Source organism: Salarias fasciatus, chromosome 12 (genome assembly GCF_902148845.1).
Source record: "Salarias fasciatus chromosome 12, fSalaFa1.1, whole genome shotgun sequence".
Classification (NCBI taxonomy): domain Eukaryota; kingdom Metazoa; phylum Chordata; class Actinopteri; order Blenniiformes; family Blenniidae; genus Salarias; species Salarias fasciatus.
The window spans coordinates 21,851,286-21,870,128 of NC_043756.1; the positions used below are offsets into that span (position 1 = coordinate 21,851,286).

The 18,843-nt window shown below is 40.0% G+C and overlaps 1 protein-coding gene across 1 annotated transcript in view; it reads left to right on the plus strand.

Moving 5' to 3' along the window:
- Positions 1–18,843, plus strand: part of LOC115397797 (kinase suppressor of Ras 2-like) — a 115,999-nt gene that overhangs the window by 12,825 nt on the left and 84,331 nt on the right. Inside the window, exons 2-3 of the mRNA XM_030104258.1 lie at positions 3,233–3,373; positions 5,640–5,790. Coding sequence (XP_029960118.1) covers positions 3,233–3,373; positions 5,640–5,790 — 292 coding nt within the window. The remainder of the gene's footprint in view (positions 1–3,232; positions 3,374–5,639; positions 5,791–18,843) is intronic.

The window sequence follows — 18,843 nt, forward strand, 5'->3', positions numbered from 1 at the left end:
CATAGATATTTGTATGTCTTGCTTGTAGAGATGAGACACTTGAGTACAGTTGTGCCGAGACAAAACAAAGCGTTGTTTGATTTAACATGTGGATCACAGTTGTTTTCTTAACATTTCCTTCAAAAGCATGACTAATTATTATTTCCCATTTGCAGTCGAGTTGTGTGTTTTGTAAAAGACTTAATTGCCCTGGTTTACTGCCTGTCTGGTGAAGAGCATGTTTCTGGAATAAATCTGCTTTAAGTGGGACTAAATACGAAGTAAAACAGATATAACGTAGAATAGTTATTGTTTTCAGCAAGTTTTTTTCAGGATCACTGGTTAAGCAATTTGTGGAGCTTGCATGTTCTTCCTTTGTTGCTGTATGTTTTCTTGAAGTACTCCAACATCTGAAGTCCAAAGACATCCGGCGAGTTTATTTATTTAGCGCCATTCAGACCTGAGCCTTTATGAATAAATACATTCAAAGAAGGTGATTAAGAAAGGCATGCAGAGGAGAATGAATAAAGTAAAAGGTTTAATAAAAGAAGGAAATAAGTTAAATCTACAATTTAATGGAATGGTCTGGGTCTAATTTAAATGATGTGTGTGTCAGCAGTCCTCAGGTGTTCAGGAAGATTTCAGCTCAGGTGAAACGTTATGTTTTATAAAAACTGAAAGGGACCCATAATGCAGCAACTGCAACTTCTGAGCTGTCTCAGAGACAATTTAGTAAAATTATTAACAAATTTAATGGAAGGAAACCCTTCGTCGATCAAAAATGTCAAAATGACAGGGTAAAGAGTGGTCAGGTCACAAGGTCTGGGTTTCTATATGACAACAAGTGTGACTACTGGAGTCTTTCTAGTGAGCTTGATTGGCTTGATTGACAGCAGGTGTGCAGTGGAGGGAACTGAGGATGAAGAAAGTTTGGGATGAACAGCAGAAGGGGAGTGGCTTGATTCACCTGCAGCTCTCTAAAACATTTAACATGAACTAGTGTCTTTGGTTCTTGTTTGGTCAGAAATCTGGAAAGCTGGACTTATTATTGTCTTAATATACGTGATCGTGACATGTTCAGGATATACAGTATCCAGCTATCTGCTTGAATAATTTTGAGTGTCATATGGGCGCTGTGGATGATATTGCTCAGGAAGAATTAGAAATGAATGATGGACTGATGAGTGTTGGAATATGTACTGGTGCTCTGCCTTTAACCTCATGATGTGAGTCTCTTTTGTGCTTTTTTTACCAAAAGTCCAGTTGCTGATTAGATTGGGGAAAATGTCGACATTATCAGTGAACAGACTGGCTGTAGATTGTCTTATTAACTGTGAAGAAAAAGGACAATGCAAGTGAAGACTCCTGATATTATATTCAAATATAAAATAATGATAATTAGTCAGTTGTACTTACACTGTGGACTGTGGCTTAGGTGGTAAATTGAGTTGGCCTCACATCCTGATATGATTCCTGGTCTGTTTCTCCATTGATGTGTGAGTTTATGGGACTAATGCAGCAGTGGTTTGTTATGTATTTAAGTGCTTGCATACAATACAGTACTGTGTGATGTGATAAAATAAGAAAAAGTTGTTTACGGTGAGCTGTTGAGTGAAGAGCCACATACTCAATTTATTACTCTTATCTCAGTGTCAAAAATTTTACTGAAGAGATATTTTTAGCTTTAGTAATCATGCATAAAAATGTATTTGTATGTGTGTTCATTGCAAGCCTTTTCAGCCCTCTCTTTTATAACACGACATATAAGAATATCAAAAAGTTGTTATTATGGTGAGTCAGTTCAGGTGCTCAGGATTACTACACATATGTAAAAATGTGTGTACATTATGGGTTATTTTGAGAATTTGAGAATGTTTTATGACCATGATAGAACTGGCTTAATACATTTTTTAGGTCAAACTACATGATGTGACCACATGTTCTATGCTTTTAAAAATCCACTATGATCTGTAAGTTATAAAGCACATGGTGAAGTGAGACCTAATATTGTTGAAAATTATGTTCTTTAATTCATATTACAGGTTTATGATGTGTTGCAATATTGGAGTACTTTGCTGCACTAAAACAAATGGAGATTTGGAGTTCTAGTTACAGTATTTATTTGTAGATTAAAATGCTACTGTTTACTGGCCCATTTGAGTTTAAACTGTGATGCATGTGAACCTTTACGTAACATGAGTTTGAGACACCCGCTCTAGATTTACACATATCAAACAGGGATAATCATGCTTTATACAATCTAGAGCAGAACTGAAAAAAATAGAGTGAGAGTGAATTTGTCTTCCAGTGTTTTGCTTCACTGCAATGCTTTGGCAAGTCAGAGATGACAGAGGCTGTTGGCAGAGTGATCCGTGGGAACTTCAGGGACACAAAGGCTGGGGACCACTGAGTTCCTCTTCTCCATAGCAGGCGGGTCGCAGTTACTGTATTATCAATGAAGGATTTCTGGACAAATGTGAGGCTTTTCTGAACTGTAAAGTCAGCACTCTGTTAAAAAATGTTTTTTCTTTTGGTGTGATTTGACTGTTGTCCTCAAGCTAGACACCCAGTTTAAATAAAAGCTTCTTACTTGTCGGCAGTCTCTAAGGTTAATTTGGTCGAAACACCAGAGCTATTTTTTCAGTTGACGTATTCTGATGTCTTGCAGCCAATTGTGATCATACCATTAATAGACATAAAATTGCAATGACAGATCCGTACAGTGTGAGAGTAGAGTTGCACTGATTTAGCATTAATTATTGTGAATTATTGTGGGATGAGTCTCAGTGTCTGAAACACTGGAGGGCTTTAAGTTGAAAGGATGGCTTTTTTGGAATCAGCTGTTAACCTAAAACCAGTGCCTAGAGAAAGACCACACATGCACAGGGGGATCATGCTAACTCTGCACCGAAGCCTGGATTGAAACCAGGGGATTTCTCACAGTGAGGCAGAAGTGCTTACCACTACACAGCTGTGCAGAACCGCTTTCTGCAGCTCCAATGAGTTCGTCTGGCCGTTTAGTTCCTGCTTCTCGCCGTCATTTGTTAACGTGTTTCTCTCAAGAACAGGTGTTCTGCTGAATATTGCATGGCTGCTGAAAACTGCATCTGGTTGCAGTGGAAAAACTCAGAGATGATCAGAAATCCTGACAACAGCCTGGAGTGTGAATCCATGCAGACCTCCAGGATCAGGAGGGATCAGCACCTCCCATCGGAGCAGGCTTTCCCTCATCTCTGGCCTCTTTGTTTCTCAGGGGAAGTTGGTGAAATACTTCAGCCGCCAGCTGTCCTGTAAGTGCAAAGTGGCCTTAGAGGAGCGCAGTGCCGAGCTGGAGGACTTCCCTCGCCTCGGACATTGGTTCCGCATCGTCAACTTGAGGAAAGAGGTCACACAGGTGAGGGCGCTGTTTAACTTTTCTCCACCAGAAAAATCACCAATCCTGGCCTCATAACTTTATTTAGATATTGTTATATTTTGTAACCAAAAAACTTCCCAGATGAGAAGAAATTACTAGTATGTGCGTTTTTCTACAGAATACTAGAATTCCATGATTAATAGCATTAAAATAAAAAGGAAAGAATAGAATATCATAAATATGATAAAATAAATGACAACATGTGGCTAAAATAATATTAGGTCAAAGTATAATTTGCTGAGGAAAACTAGCAATTTCATCCTCCTCAGATTATTATCAAATGCAGTTCTTTTTAAGAAAGAATTACTTTCACAATCGAGAATACAGCAACAGAATCGGTAAAGTGTTTTCATTTTCTCATTTTTGTAATCCCCTGCAAGTCCCACCCCACTCAAATTATCACTGCACGTCCTTTAATAACATGTGGACAGTGCTATGAATCGTTTTCACCTATTTGATGAATCAGTTACATTAAATTGAATCTTAAACGGAGTTCAGTTCTGAGTTTGCTGTGACCGAACTATTATCAGTGGTATAAAGGAGAATTGTGTACTATTACATCATGTACAGCTTATATAAGAAAATTAAATGATTTGCATTTGTCCTGCATGGTATGGGATGATGCTTAGTGTAAAAACATACAGAACTCGTATTCAGTCACATTCTGGCTGTTCTGGTTTTCTTCCACAATCCAAACACATGCACTGGAAATTCGTCAGTTTCGTGTCGTATCTTATTTCATCGCTTTAAATTATTAGTTGTCAGTTTTCTTTGCCAATTATGTGTACACTCATAACATAAAATAAAAAGTTTAAAGCATTAAAAAAATATTATGATAAGTGTTTTAAGGTTATCAGTTGTTTGACAGATGTCCAAGTCCAGAACACCCACAGTTCAGCCTACATTTCCAACTTGAGGGGTCACTGCTCTGTTTTACCTCGTTTTTAAAATGTGAAGTAGTGTTGATCATGACAGGCAGATGAAACAAAAGGGTCAACAGGGACAGCATTTAAACTGAAGGGTAGAAAAAAACTAATAAGTAATGTCACAAATCATGAATATAGAGCAGATGCATCTCCCGAAATTAGAATTAATTTCAATAGTTCATTTTTCCTATACTTCAGTTCAAACTGTGAAACTTCCTTATAGTTTGAATATAATAAACATGACAACTTCAAGTATGCATTGTCATATATTTTTGTTTGCTACAGTTATTCAAATATTAAGAAATTCTTTTACCATATATATTATGATTGATAAAATAATTGACAAAACAGTGACATTTCTAATTATGATATTTTTTATAATACACATAGAATTACGAACAAGCTGGTAGAAATGAATTGCAAGTGAAGTAAAAAGGTAAAATGTCTTATTTTTTATGGTTTAATCGTTGATTGTTATTATTATTATTGTAATATTGTTTATTGTTGGATCACAAAGCTAAAGCTGATAAAATAGTGAACAAAAAAGTAGTTTTTTTTAAATGACCAATAAGTTTCTCTTTAGTCATGTCTTTAAGACATTTCAGGTTGATCACACCAAACTAGTTGTAACAAAAAAAAAACCAGTTGATATCCTAAGCTGCATAAACAAAATCAGTGATTTCTAACTAAAGTATTGCAGAACCAAGTAGTTACGTTTTATTCCTACCCCGTTTCCGTAAAATACTAACGACTCCCAGAGTATTATCTTTTTTTTTTTTTTGCTTCTAAATAATTAAAAAACTACCAGAGAGAAAAAGAATGGAGCTGTAAGCCCCTGTACTTGTTATTGATGTGACCGAGAGTTGTTGTCCAGTAGGACTTTGCAGTCATAAGCAAGACTTACCAGCTTGTCACACATTGATAATGTCTAACAAGAATTATTCTCTTATCAGCATATGATTGTACAAACTAGTTGCTTGTACTTGTACTAGTTGTTTTTTTTCTACTGGGTGACCCTTTTGGAAACGCCTCCATTTCCAGGAACCTCCATCCAGACAGCCTTTCGTCTTCTATATGGCTTTATTTAATGCAGGAGTCAGTCGAGGTTTACTGTGAGCGAGGGACAGGTCACCGGTCTGTCACACACACTCACTTTCGCACCTATGGGTAAAACACAAAGAGCACAAGACAAGTGAAAAAACATGAAATCCTGAACAACAGTGTAGCAAAATCAAACAAAAAAAAAAGAAAAAAAACCTGGAGCGTGAAGCGCAGGCTGCCGTTAAGCAGAGGCCGTGGTGTTCGCTGCGTGTCTCCAGGAGATGAGCCCCGGCGAGCTGACCCTGGAGGGCCTGCTGGACATGAGCGAGGAGCAGGTGTGTGAGCTGCTGCAGAAGTTCGGCGCCAACGAAGAGGAGTGTGCCCGACTCAACGCCTCCCTCTCCTGCCTCAGAAAGGCCCACCAGCTCGGTGAGGGTCCAGCATGAGCTCACACACACTGAACACACACTCCTCCATCCAAAAGTGCTCTTGAATAAAAATAGGCCCCGACATAAACAGACGCTGTGTTTCATCTACGACTATCCGCCTCATAAAATAAGTGTGTGATTCCCTCTTCTGCCTCACTGTCAGTGGAGGGTACTATAAGAACATCTGTATATACAAATTTGAATACAATCCCTCTGGATACAACATGTTTGGGGCATTATTAGGAAAAAACAGTACTGCAGTGTACGACTCATTTAAACTTCCTCTTTGGGAATTGTTGAGTGTTTGAAGTTCCTGAATCATTCAGACAGTCCTGCAGCATGAATGGATCAAAAATGGCATCTGAGAAAAGCTGAGAGAGGATTTAACGCGAAACACTCCAACCATTAAAGGTTTGTGCTTTTTAACACAACACTGCACCAACCTGAGGGATTTAATCAACACGATCAAACATTGATTGAATAAGTGATTTACATTTATTTCAAACAGGTAATAAACAGAAAATCAACAGAACCATCAAGAAAAATTGTGATTGTTTGAAAAATACAAGCTGGTTAAAAAATTGGATGTAAAGAAATCTGTTTATCTATCTATCTACAGGGTTTCTATTTCCATCACATTTCAGTATAAACACATATTCAGAGTGGGATGTCTAAATGAGCCATATTTTATTTGAGAATTAAGATGTTCCTTTTTATTTTTATTGTTGTTATTTTGCTAAAGAACTCCGTTTCCTGAGACATCTGTGTGTTTAAGGTTGAAAACTAAAGGGTTTTAGATCAGAACATGATCCTGTGGTGAAATTCGCCACTGCATGTGAACAGTCCATCGCTGAAACCACAAAGTTGAAGCTCAATCTCAAAGGAGCAAAAAGCAGAAAAAAACAAGTTTTTTTTTTTAAGAATTTACCAAAAGAGAAGACCAGATTCTATAAACATTAGCTGAAATAAGTTTTGTGAAGCAAGAATTAAGGAATATGTTTACTTGAAACTTTCATGTATTGTTTTTATTCTATTTTCAATTCTAAATAAGAAAAAGTTTTTGCAATTTAATAATTTATAATCATGAGACATAATGATAGGACATCTTCTCTGGCTTCACAGTAAGTCTGGAAGCATTGCCCACACTGTAAGGCTCTGTCACTTCTTTCTGAATTGATGATTTAACTTTGCAACAATTTTAAAATGAATAATTTAACTTTGGTTTGGATTTTGGATATAACTACAATAAGTGTTTGTCACCAAATCTTCCAGCCACTTGGTTTTCTGACCAGCCGTTCTCCTTGTATATTAACTTTTGATGCCGTTTAAGTCTTGTTTCCACTCCGTAGTATGTACTGGTACCGCCACAGGTACGGTACAGTAATTGTATGAACCCTAAATCTATCAGCTTCTAAAAGCGTTAAAACATTTTTAAAAAATTATTATTTCATGTCATTTTAAAATCTTGACACTCCCCATCATCTTCCTCCCTCTTTCAATACAATGATATAGGATACTTTAAGTATTCCTTTCTTAAAAGAAATAAAATTATACTTTTGAAGATGTGAAAGTTTCCTCTTTCTAAGACAAAGATCCTGACATCAGTTTCCAGAAAGTTCTGGTGACATCAGTCTCTATTAGTTCTCACATGAATTATAAAAGAGAGGGTCAAACTACAGCTGTCACAGATCAAAAAATTAAGGATATTGTTTGAATAGTTCATTTTTAATTCAGTTGACAATTAGTGATATATTCATGCAATTGAACATTTCAGCTTTTACTTTTTACCATTGGAAAAAAAGATGCTTGTGGACATACCATGAAAAATCTTTACCGTGTTGCACAAAATACACTTTCAGTCACTGTTTTTAGACAAAACAAGGAAAGAACAACAACTTGAGTGATGCAGAGTGGGAACAGTCGCTCATGCAAACAATAAAAGGCACCTCTTTGAAGGAGATGAATTCATCTTGAGCAGATTTCAGGAGTCACAGTTTTTAATGTGATGTGATTGTTTTACACAAGTTTATTTGTGTCATTCCCCCATTGGCCACCAGGTGGCACCATCGGACCGCTATTACATTTCAGAGCTTCAGCGCCACATGTGGCAACAACACGTGTGAACCAGAAGGGGGCAGTAGAGCCTCGCTGTGATTGGGGCCGGTGGGTTTAGTAACAACCTTTTGTAAACCCTTTTGACAGCATATCTATTTCCTTTCTACTCCCACACACACACACACACACACACACACACACACACACACACACGCTCTGTAACAGATGTCCTTTCAGTTGGAAGACTCCACTGAATCATTAAGCAAATTAACTTGACGGGTAGTATTTCTTCAATGTGCCCTCAACAAAACTGTACTTTATTAAAGCAGTATTTTATTTCAAGGAGCTTTGACTTAGCTGTCGACTTGCCGACGGACCGTTTATTCCTTTTTTATTCCTGCGCCGCCTTAATACCAGGCAGTGTTGGTGCTCAGCTGCCCTCTCCAGATGCTCCCCGTCTCTCTGAAGGCCCCTGCGCTCGCTCCGTCTTCCTGAAAGCCGCTCGCTTCCCGCTTTATATTTCTCTTTGTCTTGTCACTTGAATAGAGTTTGGGGGCAGACTGACTTACAGGTATTTTAGCCTGGTGTTTCCTCAGTCCAGCTGGGACCAGGGGCGTCAGACATCTCTGGAGACCTTTCTCTCTCTCCATGCTCCATCACTGTCTGGAACCTCAGCGGTGGACACGACTCCAGCCACGACAGTTGTAATAAATTGAACATGTTCAAGGAATGCGAAAAAAGGCAAGGCGTGGGGAAAAAGTCAAGAACGAGCTATGTACATATATTTTCTCTGGAGGTATTTCTGCTGCATTTTTACAGGTAAACAGTGTCCTGCACTTTTGACTGCTCAGAGTTCACCACATTCTTTGTGGAACACAGTGTTCCACAGGTAGTTCAAGATTGGCGCAGGCGACATTAATTAAAAAATGTCCAGCATCTAGTTACCTAGCAGCGGTCTTTCCCATGAAAAAGAAAAAGATTCTCTCTTTTTTTTCTTTTTTTTAAATCACGCTGTGGATAGATCCAGGACAGTGGAACCAACAGAGGGAAAATTCTTTCCTGACTTTACTGGCTTAACTTTAGTTTTCATGGTGGGCTACGCTCTCTTTTTTCTTTTAATGTTTTTCTTTTTCTTTTTTCAAAAACTTTTGATCTGTGTTGTCTTATTACAACAGTTAGATGGTTGCAGTTTTCTTACAACGGCACTTGCATCTTTCACAAGCCTCCATCTCCATAAATTCTTATTACTGTTTTTGAACTAGGGAAACACTTTCAGTTGAACTCCGTTTTCAGTAAGAAGGAGTCCTCAAAGCTCCCTTCGTTATACTCATCAGCGGATTTACCTCTCCACTTCAGATGTACGTTTGACTAACCATCACCACAACATTCATATAAATTGCATTAGTCCAACCTTAATGGATTTTGTGGTGGTGGCCAGTCCCTGCAGCGCTGTGGTTCTCAGGGTGGAGGGAGGTGGGGTGGGCTCCTCTGGGGGGACCAGAGAGCTCCAGGCCCCGTTTACATAATAATGTTTTCAAGTGAAAAATCTGAGTGTGCAAGCACACAACTACCAACAGCACCAACTAGTGACTCAACATGCTGACGATACAGTTGTCAGCGTTTGTGTGATTTCTGTGTAAGAGAGTGTGTGTAAGAGAGTGACTCCGAAAACTCCGCTGTTTCACAGTGTTTCATCGAACTGTCGCGACTGACTCACTGCACCATCTTGTGGAGAAAAGTGATATTACCAGCAGAGGCTTGTTGTCAGTTTTTCACCAATTACAGCAACTCAAACACATGTTTCTAACCATAAACTGTACCTGTAATGTCCTCAGTTTTTCTTTTTAATCAGATCACTGTGAAAAGGTCCCATGCTTGATTGGACTTTTCCAAAAAAACATAATTTGAAAAAAAAAAAAAAAAAAATTACAATAATAATACGGCTGACCAATTTCGGGCTTGTTCAGACATGTACTGATGTTTAATTAAATTCCTACATCACATTTGGTTAAAATAATAAAACTAACCTGAATTTGAGATATAGTTCTTGTTTTTCTAACTGTAAACAGTCAGACATAAAAACATGAATCGCCCTTTAGGTGTGATTTTGCAAAATTTTCTGCTGCATGCTATTTGTTACAAGCAGAAGTAGCTGGTAGCAGCATTCACATTGTTTTGTGCACCGAAGCAGTAGTTGTTACATTTTTGACTCTATCAGCAGATTGTTTAAGGTGGCCTCTGGTTGTAAGATCTTGAACCAATGTCTCAGTTTTCATTGTCACGATTGCTCTTCTCGCATCTGAGATGGGACAAGATTTCACAGCGTGACTGAGACTCCACCAGTGCTCTTTGTTTGATTTGTTTCACTCAGCATCCCTCCTTCTTTTGGACGTATTTGTTCAAACTGACACTGGAGTTGGCATTAAAACTCCTAAGAAGAAAGTCATGATCTCACCTCTGAGTTCAAAGCAAAGCTCCCTGCAGTCTTTGTTTCTCCATTTGTATTATTAAGTCCTTTTTCTTTTGTGGTTTTGCAGCTTCAGCCTCTTTCTCTCTCTCGGCTCTCCAAAAACAGGGCCTGGCCACACAGAGCCACTAATGGGCTCTGCAACCAGGGGGCTCGCTCGCTGGAGATGTGCGAATGCACCACAGCGACACGACCACACAGAGCGGCGAGAGGCACTTTTCAGCCGAGAGACTCGGGGCGCGCATCAGGCTTTCTTCCCATTCCAGAGAGAGAGAGCGAGAGAGAGTGAGCGAAATGTGTTACAGCTTCAAAATATTGTTACATCTGCACACTTCTGTGCGTCTGTGGGATTGTGAAACATTTCTATCTCCTGCAAGAGCAACAGACTTGCAAATGTTCGGAAGGGTTAAACCTTCACATGAGAGCGTTTCAGCACTTTCACGCCATCAGGCAGCGAGCGGAGGACGTTCTCACATCTTGGACCTTTTTTAAAGACTTCTATATTTCTCTTGATAATCTGGAGGTTCTTACGAAAGTGCACATATATAATCGAGTGCTGTGAATGAAAGCAGAGAGAAGGATTTACAGATTTATGCACATGTTTTTTTTTGTGTGTTTTTTTTCCCCCCACAAAGAAAAATATGTTGCTCCAGTTTATGAGTCATCAGGAATTATGCCGAAATTGGCAGACGTGGACAATCCATACTCTTACAATCTTGGCAGTTTGTGTATCACATAATCGGAGCAGCGGCGACGCATAATAAGTGAATGTATGTGGCTCTGTGAGGTAATGGGGGAGGAAGGAAACAAATGCAAGTTAATAGAATTTTTCACTACAGGCTCTTGGGATTGCGGTCCACGAGTTGCAATGAGGATGAGTCATACAATTCGGAGGCAGCCGGTCGGTCCTTTGTGCCGCAATATACACACATTACCCAGCCCGCCCCTCTAGACGAGCCCCCCCCACTGCGCACACACACACACACACACACACGGGCATACAAACATTTTCATCAGGAAAAATTCTCAACCGCTTCCTTCTGTTTGTCAGGCTAAAAATAAAAAAAAGTTGATCTGGAGTCTGCCTCCCCTTTCCCCCCCCCACCCATCCCCTTGAACAGCATCTTTGCCCCAACCAGAGACAAGTTTACATGCATATGAACACCTAATTGGCTTCAAATGCCACCAGCAAACAAAACGAAGAAGAAAAGGAACCGGAGGGGGAGGCAGAGAACATCCCAGAAAAACGGGACTGAAAAGAAGATGTGTAGGAGAGTCAAGTGAAGCGAGGGAATAACATGAGAGGAAATACAGTTGAAAATAGACAATGACAACGGGAGGTGGGGGAGAAATGTTTTCACGTCGAGAGGAAAAAAGCCAGTGCAACACAGGGAAGGAAAAAGACTAGAAGAAGCATTGACCGATTCCCCCCCCCCCCCCCCCCCCCCGACCCGACTCCCGTCTTCCTGAGCGCTCCCGGGTGGTCCTTATAGGCCGTTAACTAATTAGCGGAGTCAAACTTTGAGTCCCACTGATTACACTCCCCTCAACTCAAAAGAGTGGTGATTAAAAAAGGGGGCAGTGCATCTATTGAACACAGCCATTGCCCTTTTCACCAGATCCTGTTTACAGTGGCAGCGAGATAGGCCAGCCTCTGTCCTGCTGGCATTTCCCTGCCATTTAGCCTAAAGAAGCAGCACATCCTCAGGTAATTAGTGCAATTATGAGGCTGTTATCAGCTTTTCTCAAAGCTCCTCCGTGCTTTAAGATCGTCCCATTATTTGTGCGCTATTTGCATCGGTCACTGCAGAGGAGGCGCCGTCGCGAAGGCTTCAGGTGTGTTGTGAGGATGGGGCAGTGCGACAGCAGGCAGTATCTAATGGAACAAAATAGTCTTGAAGGGTTTGATAAAACCAAGTGTTTTGGGGAATTTTTACATTTTTTTTATTCACTTTCTTCCTACAGATAAGAACACTGGCATTATGCACTCCCCTGATTGTTAAAGGCTCCAAAATTGTTGTTTTTATGAATTTATGACTTTTCTTCATGCACGTATTAAGATTTTCCATTAATAGATGTGGTGATAAGCTGAAGATCTGCAGAGCTAATTAAAACATCTAAATTGATTTTATTTTACTCGTATTTTAGTCATAAATATTGAATGCATTTGGGAGTTGATAATATCTGAAATGACTTCTGTGATTGTTTTGGTACAAATAAGTGTTACAGGAGTGGATGGACTGAGGTTTATCACGTCAATGCAGCACAAAATACTTTCTTAATATAACAATTTTTTTTTTTTTAACGTTTTTTTCGAAGGCTATTAAACTATTAAAGGTGTGGTTTCCGAGCTTGTTTTTCTTGGAAGCCTCCCAATTGACATAAAGAAAAAGCTGCAGACCCCCTCTCCACCCATATGTACAACACAGCTGACCACTCAATTAAATTCAGCTTTATTTAAATGGTGTCAAGTACAATACGGTCATTTCTTGGCACTTTTTGCAGGGACTTTTCTTTTTTCTATGGCTGTATCTCTGTCACATCAATTGATGCACTTTGCACCAATATAGCCCCAAAATAATTTATCTATCTATGTATCTATCTTTCTATCTATCTAGAAATACTTTCATCAGCACTAATGAGCATTAGCAACAAAACGTATTTTCATTTTTAGCTTTCGAGGTCCAGCTTTAACTACATATCACATCTAAAATTGCTAATTTTCTCCTTCAGCAAAACAGAATTTCGTTCTTTTCTGCTTTGCAGACAGTATTCCTGCTAATTTGGAGCTAATTAGAGTAGAACAACATCGAAAAGGTCCAGATGATTATGCATTTGTACATCTTTTTTGGTGATTGAGGTATTGATTGCCTGAACACAGCTCTGATGATCATTTGCACAGTTAAAAATTAAAATGTATTTCCACCATTGCATTTGTTTTTTAAATGAGGCTTAATGCATTTGAAAGAAAGCGAATAAAAAAGAAAAAGAAAATGCAGAATGCTAATGTGATGTAGGAATGCTTTCACCTAAAGTGATTGAGGATAATCAAGCCTTGATATCAGCAGAGTGCGACTGTACACTTTACGACCCTGGAGGATGGGACAAATTAGAAGAACTGACGTATATTTTATTTTCATATCAAAGCAACTTTCTGAATGTACTTTTTTAACAAGCACAAGGCACACAAATGAACTTAATTCACAAGTCTCAAAGGGGTTTGTGCTCATCCTGTATTGTTCTTCTCATTTAGCGTGGAACTGTTTTTGGTTTGCCTCGGGCCTTTTGCTTAGGTGATATAATGTGAAACAAGAAATTCATAAAGTCAGGTCCTGTTACTATTTTGCTGAAGCAGTTGCTAAGATACTGGCGCACTTCATGAATCGACTCATTACTTGAAGCAACAGCTTCACGAGTGGGATTCAAGTTCATTGCTCCTCCTGTAGAGATATTTCGCTCAGGTTTCAGCTTGACTGGCACTGTCAAAAGTATTTAAAAGTGATGCATGGGTGTAATTACCAAAGGGAAGCTCAAAGTTTAAATTGAAGGTGATTGGCTGACTTTTTCAAAAAAACTACCACTTTTTTTTGAATGAGTGTCTCAAACGTGCTCTGCGTGTTCACTTTTCAATTCAGTTTTATTTGTACAGCTGCAATTATAAGATAGTAATCTAAAAGCACTTTACATTTCAAAAACCCCAGCAAAAAAACACCTAACACCAGCAAGCACAGGCAACAGTGGAATAAAAAAAACTCTTTGAAGAGGAGGATCCCTCCAGAATGTCCAGACTCAGAGGGTTAGAGTGTTCAGGGATAGTGAGACAGAAAAGGACAACAAACAGCTTGAATTCCCTGCAGACCGATGGAGGAAGGAACAGATCACAGACTTGTAACTTCACAGCCGAAGATCACTGCAGGAAGTACAAACAGAGGACAGACGACGGGAAACAAACATAAAGTTAAAGACATGCAGTAGCAACACATAAATCTACGTAGAGTGAACAGAGAAATACATTTCCTTTGAATGATGGCGGCCATGCCCTCAGATTTCTGCCATGTCCAAGAAGATGGGCCGTCGTGATGACATCTATCAATTACGCTTGAGATCTATGGTCTTGTGTCGTGATAGAGTGACGAAATGGCGAGTGTCATGGTCGTGCGGCCGCCGTGCGTTAGCCCATGATGTCCATTTCACTACACAGCATGGAGACTTGTTTACATAACGTATCACGCAGCTCCTGGGATGTCTGTGAAATTGTGACTGTGCAGCATTGTGATTGTCCTTGCGTGTCGACAATTGATGCAGCCAGCGTCGTCATGGTGGGAAACATGTTGTCGGACCCAAATCCGTGTCACACATTGGGCTCTAACTTCGCTGACTGCGCTGAATCCGCCCGCTGTCAGCGGAGGGCAGAGTGCGCCGTCGGCGGATAAAGTCAACGGGGCGTGTCCAGAAAATTGTCCCAATTTCGTGAACCAGGCGCAGTCACGCCTCCATCCCGCCCACCGGCGCAGGTGGCGCAAGAGAGAGGAGAGAAAGTGGGTTTAACCCAGCTGAGCGCAATTTGACCAATCAAATGAACACCTCTCCTTTTTTTCAAAGAAGGACACTGCTACATTAACATGATGAAATACATTTTATTTCCTGGCCTCAATACTAAACCATAGTGAAGCAACAATGTATATGACTGCATTTTGAAATAAATAATCTCTTGTAGAGCTTGGGGAGCCAGACAAATGAAATAAAAATGCAGATACCCTGCATTTAGCGGCTACATACAGACTTTGTAGGGAAAGGGAAAATCTGTTTTTATTTGTGTGCATCATAACTCTTAAAGATACATTTGGGAAAGCACAAAGAATTACAGGTGCCAATCACTCAGCGCAGCTGCACAGCGGAGCTGGGTGAGTCTACTTAGGACTGCTGGTTCAGTTGTCATCAGATCGATGTCCTCTGAAATGATTCCCTGTAATTCCTATCACACACATGGCATTCCGGCCATCCCAGACGAAGGATAATCATTTATGAGAGAATGGTGGCGACATCTGCTATCTGCTCCGTCCTCCACTCTGCTTCACGTGTTGCCAGCATTCTTACCCCCCTCCAAAGGCCACTATGGTCAGCCAGGCTGTCATATGCAGTGTTTTTGCGCAGGAGCACACCAACAGGTTGCTTTTCTGTAATCTAATGCATTAGAAATTAAGGTAAAGAAACAAAATATTAAATCAAGTGGATCAGCAAAACGTCTGCCTCATATCTGCTTTATTAATGCCTAAAATCAGGTTTTAAAATGTATTGAACTTTTTACAGTGCGCATTTGCGCAGCGTACCTCTCATTCACACTCCGCGCACTCGTTTCCCTGATACACACGCACACACACGCCAACACACACAAAATAGTTGTATTATTAACTGTCAATAATAATCAAGAACATATTAAAATTAGTAAAATAAGTCTCCCCGGTTGCGCACCAGGACGGACACCTTCCCACACCGACCCATCCTCACCCTGCTCATTTTATTCTGGGACTGCAGGCTCAACAGGACAAAGGTATTTATTCAGAAAATATGTTCGTTCTAAAATTAATTTTTGGAAACGAAAAATACATGGTTTGCTGTACTTTAATGGAGGATATAATATTTTACCTGAATCTGTAACTGGCACATCTGGAGACGCTGCAGTGCCCCTGCTGTCAATACCGTGTTCACTGTTGTGCTCAGATTTATTACATTAGTTTAAATAATAATAATAATAATAATAATAATTTTACACCATTTTATGTTATTATTATTTAGTTGTAAACTGACAGCAGCCTACAGTAATTCTCTACCTGGAGGTGACGCGTGAGCGCTTCCATGCGCCACTGCAGGTTCTACGCTGGACTGTACAGCAGCTGGAGGTCGGTCGGGTATTTTTGGGGCAGCAGCATTATATTTGTTTCGCTGTTTGTCCCGCGACTGTTCTGACTCTGATTCAGAACATTCCTCCTCTTCACTCCAGTCAAGATCGCTGATGTCCGACACGTCTCCGCCATCCGATTCCCCCTCACTGACCTCCTGTATCATTGCTAAAGCTTCTTCCACCTTATATCTCTTATTTATGCCTGTTTTTACTATCTTTCTTTTGGGATTTGCTTGATATTTTTGGTCATCTGTCTGATTGTCTGCTGTCAGAGCTAGCCCCCTGTTCAGATGCGCGCATGAACCAAAACAAATCAATCACAGAAGAAAAAAAAGCCCCGTGAAGTGCATCATTTTAATCAGTCTAATAATAATAATAATAATAATAATAAATAAATAAATAAATAAATAATAAGTCTCACAGACCACTGTTGGCCTTTGGAGGTATAAATGCTTTGTAATATTATCTGTGTTATTGTTAGGACCTTATTTGCTTCAGAAAAACATACAAGACACATATTTAGGAAAAGTCAAAGAATTAGAGGACAGGGGAATTATTTTTAACAGATTTATTTGAATTCTAAAAACCCAAATGGTCTGTCAGATTGTCTTGGATGTTCTAGTGCTAAAGAAGATAATAAAAACAATTATGTGGTTCATGAGTGATTGTGTGTATCTTTCATGACACTGACAAGCTGTCAGTGTCATTAGATCCTCCGCTCCCCAGCCTGCTCACACCTTCTGCACGAAACTATCACTGCGCCCAGCTGATTCTGTCGACCCCTCCCCCTGGTGCGCCGCCACGCCCATCTCGGCGCAAGTGCAGCGGACCTGCCAGACACCCTCTTCTGCGCCTGTCGAAAATAGGAATGCGCTGCCTCCGCCGCTGATCATCGCCAAGTTGCGCCGTCAATTTAGAGCCCATTGTGTCAACTAATGAGTTTATAAGACTGATAAAGTCATGCGGTCTGGAGATGGTTGAAGGTCTCATAACAGTCTAAACTTAAAGCAGATTAACTTGCCCATGCTGACTTGAGCATATTAGAAAATTTCAAGTCTGTTCTCAAAAAGATGCTGTTATCCACCTGGCTTCAAATTAGGCATTGGTTCCACAAGAGAGGAGCATGATAACTCAGATCTCTGCCTCATATTCTACTTTTGGAAACCCGGTACCTCCAATCAGCCAGAGAGCAAAGTGCTCTGCCGAGATAATAACGATACTATCATCTCTTTAGGTTCTGATTGAGCCTGTGATTGTTAGGAGATTTAAATGTTCAGAGAAGAAGTTTAAATTCCATTCTGGCTTTTACAACAGGAAAGCCAATGACGAGAAATGGTTCAGGCATTTCACGCCTTTCGACCTGCCTGAAAGCAATCAGCTTCCTGTTGCCTCCCAGCGGTGCCATCGGCCTCAGTGGTGTGACCCCTTAACTGGCTGTTCATTAAGGACCATAATGGGTCCAGCTCAACTTTTCCGAGTGGCCTGTCGTGGTTTTGATTTCTGCTAATAAAGGAGGTCTCATTGACCACCCCCCCACCCCCACCTCATCTATTTCTGCATTGGTGGACAAGCACTCTCTGAGGCCCACTCATCCCTCCTGCATCTCGATGGCGATCTGAGGGGTTTTAGTGGGGGTGAGGTTTGGGTTCAGACACAATTATGTGAGTGTGGCTGTCAGCCGTTCACACTGAAGGGCACAGCGGCGTCTCCTGCTCGACTTAAGAGAACCTGGCTAATTTGCAGAGGTGTGAATCTACAGCGCTTTCTTTGAAGGTACATGTCAATTCAAAAAACGACTGACAATAAGGTGGTCTGCCTGCAGATCTTCAGACTGCTCTGTTTTTCATTTTGTTTTTTTTCTCACACAGAGACATATTCTGAGCAGGGGGATACGTAACCATGTGGCATGTTGAGCTGAAAACCAACAGGCTGCCATGACAACCAACACAACACCAGCTCCACTGATTGGAATCGACATCAAGAAAGCAGAAAATTATTACCGACTGCTTTGTTTGATTGTGATACATTGATTTATTCATTCAGTTATGCAGAAATATAAGTAAATCCTTCATGAGTTGTTGGCACTTCTAATGAACATTTGATTCTTTCTTGCACAATAAATGTTCTTAAAGATGATATTTTAAAATCATCAAGACATACAAGTGAGTGATAGGTATTTTAGCTTCTGTTCATTTACCTGACTTCCCCTCTTCTGCAACTGGTACTCATTGAAATGATTTAGACTCAAACAAGGTTATTGCTCAACATCGCTCAAGTCTGCATATTTTTGGTTGACATTGATGTGGAAAGATTTTAAAGAAATCAATTTCCTACACACTTTTCAAAAGTTGAAATGATATAATATTGTGAATCAATCCATTCATTCCTACAACCATCCATTCAATTTTTTTACTTTATTTGGCCAAAACAGAGAGACCATTTTAGACGTTCTTTATTACAGATTGCGCCAAGGCTTCCACACGTCTTTCTAGTTCAAAGACAAAGAAAAGAAAAAGATACAGCCCAATAAAGAAGCAGTCATTGGCATTTTGTGAGCTGGAAGCTATTTCTCTTAACAAAAAAACAGGAGAATAAGTTTTGTTTCAGAAGCACTGAACATGACCCGTGGC